This window comes from Monocercomonoides exilis (assembly GCF_001643675.1).
Source record: "Monocercomonoides exilis strain PA203 chromosome Unknown scaffold16-1735695, whole genome shotgun sequence".
NCBI lineage: Eukaryota > Preaxostyla > Oxymonadida > Polymastigidae > Monocercomonoides > Monocercomonoides exilis.
In genome coordinates this window covers 1600346-1606356 of record NW_027150561.1, presented here as the reverse complement: position 1 = coordinate 1606356, position 6011 = coordinate 1600346, and the positions used below count along the sequence as shown (strand labels likewise).

The window sequence follows — 6011 nt, the reverse complement described above, 5'->3', positions numbered from 1 at the left end:
TTTTTAAAGCAGGAAACACTTTTCTTGCACTTTGGGCACTTCAGTATTCTTGAATATCCCCTTCCTTTACAGATATATTAGACTTTTTTGCAGTATTGGTGAACTACAAATACTTTTGATAAATATTGTAGTATCCATTTCCAAGATGATTCTTCAGATGAAAATGTCTTATACAGTGCATAGCATTCATTTTTGAATGATTTTTCCAAGATATCAAATCTTTAATCCAAAAAATTTTGTGATCAAACACTATTTTTTATGTGATTTAAAGAAAAAATAATATTTTTTATTTTGTCCCGAGGATGCAAAGCGCAGACAGAGAACACAATGTTCTTAAACCTAATAAGCAATAGATTGTGAAAATGATTGAAAGAATCAAAAATATTGGTATACTTATTCTATGCTTATGCCGAATACACTTTTTTTCGATTTCGAATAATTAATTTTGATCTTGCACAAAATGTTTCGATCTTTTATAATTATTGGTGTATTGCGTCACTTCATTTTATCGACCTGGCTCCGCGCGAAAAAAAAAAAAAAAAAAAAAAAAAAAAAAAAAAAAAAAAAAAATTTCTTACACATTTCAAACCCCCCCCCCCTCCCCACACCTCCCTTCTTGTGAAAAAATGAAAAAGATAAAAACATTTTTGAGGAGCAAAATCAAATGAAAAGAATTTGGTTAAACACCCACAAAATAACCAGAAATATTCGTTGATAAACAATACCAATATTTTCTGTTAAGAAAAGAAATTACTCTATAAAGGCTTGTGATGAGTTCTTCGCATCCTTCTTCTTCCATCTTTTCAAATGTCTTTCTTTTCAACTCTTTTCGTTCAGTTTCGTCTGTTTCTCCATCTGTCTTTTCATCAGATCTTCTTGAAATACTCAAAAAGAATTCCAAGAGATTCAACATAATATCATCTTTCAAAGAATGTTGTTTCATTTCCTCCAAAACAGAACTATGATTCCTTCCCTTGCAAAAGTATCAATTTTCACACATTCATTTTCAACTGCTCTTCTTAATGAACAAATGCAAAGATGGCTTGCGTCTGGGTAATTATGTCTTGATGCTCTAAGCATCTGAGCAAAGCTGTTGATAAGTCCAACAAGTTCTTCATTCCACAACCTGCACGAGTATAAGAAATCGTATATTGCATCTTGCCACCTCCAGATAACATGCTCCTCCCTCCTTTCTTTTTCTCTTTCCTCTTCTTCCTCTGCTTTCTCTCTTTTCCAATCCACACACTTTGAAAGCTCTTCCAGCTCTCTTGATGCCTCTCTTCCAAAATGCAGTTCATTCACAATCATATCTTCCAAACGTTTGTCTGTGAATAATCGGTTTATTAAAAACAGCCAAGCAGACTGATAGGCAAGGCGAGTGAGATTATGATGCTCCTGATGATATTGGATGATCTCTTTGATAGCACCCAAATACAGTTCTTTATCCAATATCTTGTAAAAAAAGAGAAGAAAAAAATCAATTATTTCAAAAAAAAATTGTTCATACATAAATTTCATCAATGCGACTCAAAGCCAGAAAAGCCATTTCCACTTTTTTTTGTATCTCCTCATCTTCATCTCTGTTTGAAGTAACATTCAGTACACATGGAATGCAAATCGATAATAGTTCTTTTGAAAAAGTTTTGTGAAATAAAAGATAGCATTCACTAAGATCAACTTGAAAATTCACGTTCCTTTCATCTTTTTTCTTCTCATTTTCATCAATGATCATCCTCTCAAATCTTTTGTTCAACGAAGATTCTTCAAAACCCCTGATCCAAATTCTTTTCAGTGCTTCACAATATCCAATATGCTTCAGCAGAGGAATGATGTTTCCAATCGATAGTTTGCCTTCTTCAATTATTTTGTGAATTTTGTCGAATAACTCTTTCGCAAAAATAGATAAGAATTCATCTTCATTCATCTCTTCCATCGCTTCGTTCATTTCTTTGATTTTCTGCTTCTGTACACATTCAGTGCAGTGTTCAAGCTCAGAAAAAATATCTTCAATTTCATCAATAAAAAACGTGAAGCTGTGCGATTTTGAGACAATTTGAAATACACAAACCCAAAAACTATTCTGTTGTGGGAAACTCTTGAATCTCATCGAAATGCTTATCATCGATGCGCAATGTCATTCTGTTTGTTGAAAAATAGTTACCATTGAGTGCAAAACTTTGTGTAAAATAAACAATCGAAAAACACAAACATGCCTGATTATCTTGCAAAATTAACACTTACAATTTCAATACAATTTCTTTCCTTTATAAACAAACTGAAAGAAATAGAATATTCTCCAAAGCCAAAGAACTCGGCTGGAAAATGCAGAAAGACAAATGATTTGTATCTCTTTGATCAAACCAGCATAAAATAATGATTTTTAGTAAATTTAAAATTTTGAGCTTTAAGTTTCATGAATCGGATTTCTACAGATTTCAGAGTTGAGCTTTTTTCCCGATGTTTTAAAGGAGTATCAAAGAAGAATATAATGAATCAGGCGAATGCAATTCTTTAAGAGAAAGGAATTATTAAACAAAAAATCAAAAAGAATTGCAATACAAAGCAAAAATCAGTCCAACAGAAGAAGGAAATTACAAAACGATTTCATCAATATATTTATGAAAAATGGAAATGCTTGAAGGCCATCTCCAACGTCAAGGATGGCAAGGCAAATGATTGGTGGAAAAGTGATTATGAATGACAACGTGATTATTGTTTGGGGTTAAACAATCTCTATTCACATAAAAAAGACATTTGATTTCGATTGAATTACGATCAGATGAGAAATATCACAAACAAGTCATTTATGAGCAGCATTATTGAAGAAAGCAAACAAATTACGCTTTTCTTCAATTTTCAAAAAAATTCAGAAGAAATAATCAGAGAATTCATATGCTGTGCCATAGGAATGAAGAGAGCGAAAGACATTCTGATTCTTTGTCCGAACACTTCCTTTTACATACACTTTTTTTTTCTTGGATCAAACCAGAAACTTTTCGTTGGACTTCAATGACTGCCGCATCATATCCCAATGGCAGACGAAAATGATGGAAATCTCTTTTTAATTACTCTTTGATCCTTCCTTTCTGTTTTTGACAATGAACAGAGCAGTCATTAGAAGAAAAACACATTTCCCCCGTCATTTCTCATCTGATTCTGTCAAAATGTTTCATTGGCAGCAATGCTATCTTCTCCAAGAGCACATTTGATCTCTCGAGTTGTTCAACTTTTGAGATCTTTATAACAATGACATTCTCAGAATTCACAATAACAACTATTCACATCCATTTCAGTATGTTCAATCTCTGTTCTTCTGTTGGGCGCACTGATAGAAAGAAGCCTTCAAGTCTCTCTGTTAAAAATTCAATCATTTGCAATGACTAAATGAAGAATTTACATGCTACGGGTGGAGCTTCCTGTAGGTATGATGGGGGTACCTCAATCAGCGTTTCATGGCCATCAATGAACATCAGTCATCTAATCGCTCGATTTCATCATTTTCTTCTCTCTGAGTCTTCATCTGTGCTATCAACCTCATTTGGAGTATCTTTCCAGTCTTATTCACCATTCAGGCGACCGAGACGCGAAGAAAGGAAGGCAGCAGAAGATGAACAGTCATCACCTTCTTCATAATCAGCGCCTCCAATCAACCCTTCTTATGTGTCGGAGGTGGCGACATCAAAAGAGTCAGCATTTGAAACGGATGATGTCGGGCAGTGGATGAGGACTGCGACACTTGAAGCAGCTGGGGAGCATGTGCGATACATATCGCAATCGCTACTGCTGCATTGTTTCCGTATTCTGTGTGTTAAAGATCTCACATTCTCTGCAATGAAATGCCACCATTTCCAATTCCTTTATCTTCTTCCTTTTCATCATCATCATCATCTTTTTCATATTCGTCTTCGTCTTTGTCTTTTTTTGAGGATACCAAATATTTCTTTTTCTTCTCCTTCTTCTCCTTCTACTCCTTCTCCTTCTCCTTCATTTTATCTTTTTCCTTCTCCTTCTTCCTTCTTCCTCTTTCATCCTCCAACACATCATCCACTTCGGCACTCTCCTCATCCGCATCTCCCTCAGCACGTCCTTCACAAACATAGTTGAGTCGAAGAAGAGCTGGTCAGACTGAGAAGAAAGCGTCAGCACTGCCAGAAGCTGAAGGAGATGGGATGTGGTGGCAGTGGCTGGGGATGATGAGAAGAAGGGCTGAGTGGAGAGATGTGTGGTGGAGAAGGAAGAAGAAGAAGAAGATGAAGATGGAGAAGATGATGAATAAGATGATGAAGCTATTGGATTGAATGGATTGGTAGATGCAAATTGGATTGGTGATTTTGTTGAAGAAGAAGAAAAGGATGTTTGTGCTTGTGAAAGCGAATGAAGAAGTTCAGATGAAAATTGAAGAAAAGAGGAATTTGCGTGAGATGATTGAAAAAGAGAAGAGAAGAGAAAGAGAAAGAAGAAGAAGAAGAAGAAGAGAGGATGAGAAGAAGAGAGCAGAAGATGGAGAATGAAGGAATGAAGAGCGACGAGCTGCCCACAGAAAAGGCAGTCATCGAGTGCTGTCTGCAAATACTCGCCAACATTAACGAGAATCCGAATAATAACAAGTTCTTCATCGATCCTGTGCTCCTTGGGCTGGTTGTGGAATTGATGAGGTTTGTCTTATCCTTCTATTTTATTTCTCTTTCTCTCTTTATTTGTTCTATTTATTTATTTAAATATTTATTTTTGAACTTTCATCAACAAATCCTATGAATATTAATAATAATAATCTGAATGATATTTCATATGAAATGATCATCCCCTTCATTCAAAGTGATTCTGTGTCTGTTCTGCGAGTGATGGCGTTCCGCTTCTTTGTGAACTTCTCGTGTGGCAGCGACGAAGACATCCAGCGTCTGCTGCTGCAGCCCTCTTTCTTCGACGTCTTCGCCTCGCACTTGTCCTCCTCCTCGTCCTGTCTGCGCCACGAGGCAGCGCTCCTCGCCTGCAACATCGGTGCAGGCACCTCCTCCCAGGCATGCACCCTCCTCCGGCCGAGGTGTGCCTTCGCTCTCTGTCACATCGCACAAGCAGGCACACACTACACCTTGTGCCACGCGCTGAGAGCACTGAGGAATATGTGGCTACTGGGGAAGGAAGCTGCGGGGGTGATTGAAGAGGCAGCGAGCATAGAGGCGGTGGCGCAGATTCTGAAGAGAGGGAGATATCGGAGTGTGATGTGCGAGGCGATGGACCTGCTGTGGGTGCTGCTGGGGCAGTGTGAAAAGAAGGATAATGAAGAAGAGGACGAAGGAGAAGATGGAGAAATAGAAGATGGATATGACAATTATACAACAAAAAGTGCGTTCAATGACAATTGGCAAGTGGCAGAGAAGCCGATGGGAATGCTGGGGGAGAGTGTAAACCAACCAGATCCTTCGTTTTTTGAGCTGATTGAAACATCTTCTTCTTCCATTTTCTCTCAAAATGTGCCAATTTACCAGACGCTGGATGCATTTCGCTCGACTCTTTCGGAGTCTTCGCATGAAACAAGTGAAAATACAAGTCATTCTCCTTCATCATCATCATCTTCTTCTTCTTCTTATCAACATTCTCCAGCCACTTTATCTCAATCGCAGGGTTTCAGCAGCCAATATTCCAGCAGCCCTTCCACAGCCACACAGCTGCCTCCATCTTCCCTTCCAACGCCTCGTGTTTCTGAGCTCCAGCCGCCTTTCAGCTTCGACTCTTCACTCTATTTGAAGCACAAAACTCCTTCAGGGCTGGCTCCGCTTTCTTTGCCTGTGTTTATCCGTCCTTAACAGTTCATGTGAAACATTCTGGTTGACATTGGCATCGTTTGCTATTGCTGTTTCGAGTTTTGGACTGATTATTGGCTTTATTCTTTTGAGCTGATTTTTTATAATGTTTTTTTTTTCAAACATTTTGTCAAATATCAATGTTAAAGTGATGAAAAAAGGAATATAAATAAAGAGCTTTGATGTTGATTTATGATCTTTGGTGAATTG

The 6011-nt window shown here is 37.5% G+C and overlaps 1 protein-coding gene across 1 annotated transcript; it reads left to right on the top strand.

Moving 5' to 3' along the window:
* Positions 1-4500: 4500 nt before the first annotated feature.
* Positions 4501-5804, top strand: MONOS_3073 (uncharacterized protein; the record flags this gene model as incomplete). Its single annotated transcript, XM_067873045.1, has 2 exons — positions 4501-4655; positions 4817-5804. The coding sequence occupies 2 exons, from the start codon at positions 4501-4503 to the stop codon at positions 5802-5804; spliced, it is 1143 nt and encodes a 380-aa protein (XP_067729757.1).
* Between the last annotated feature and the right edge of the window lie 207 nt (positions 5805-6011).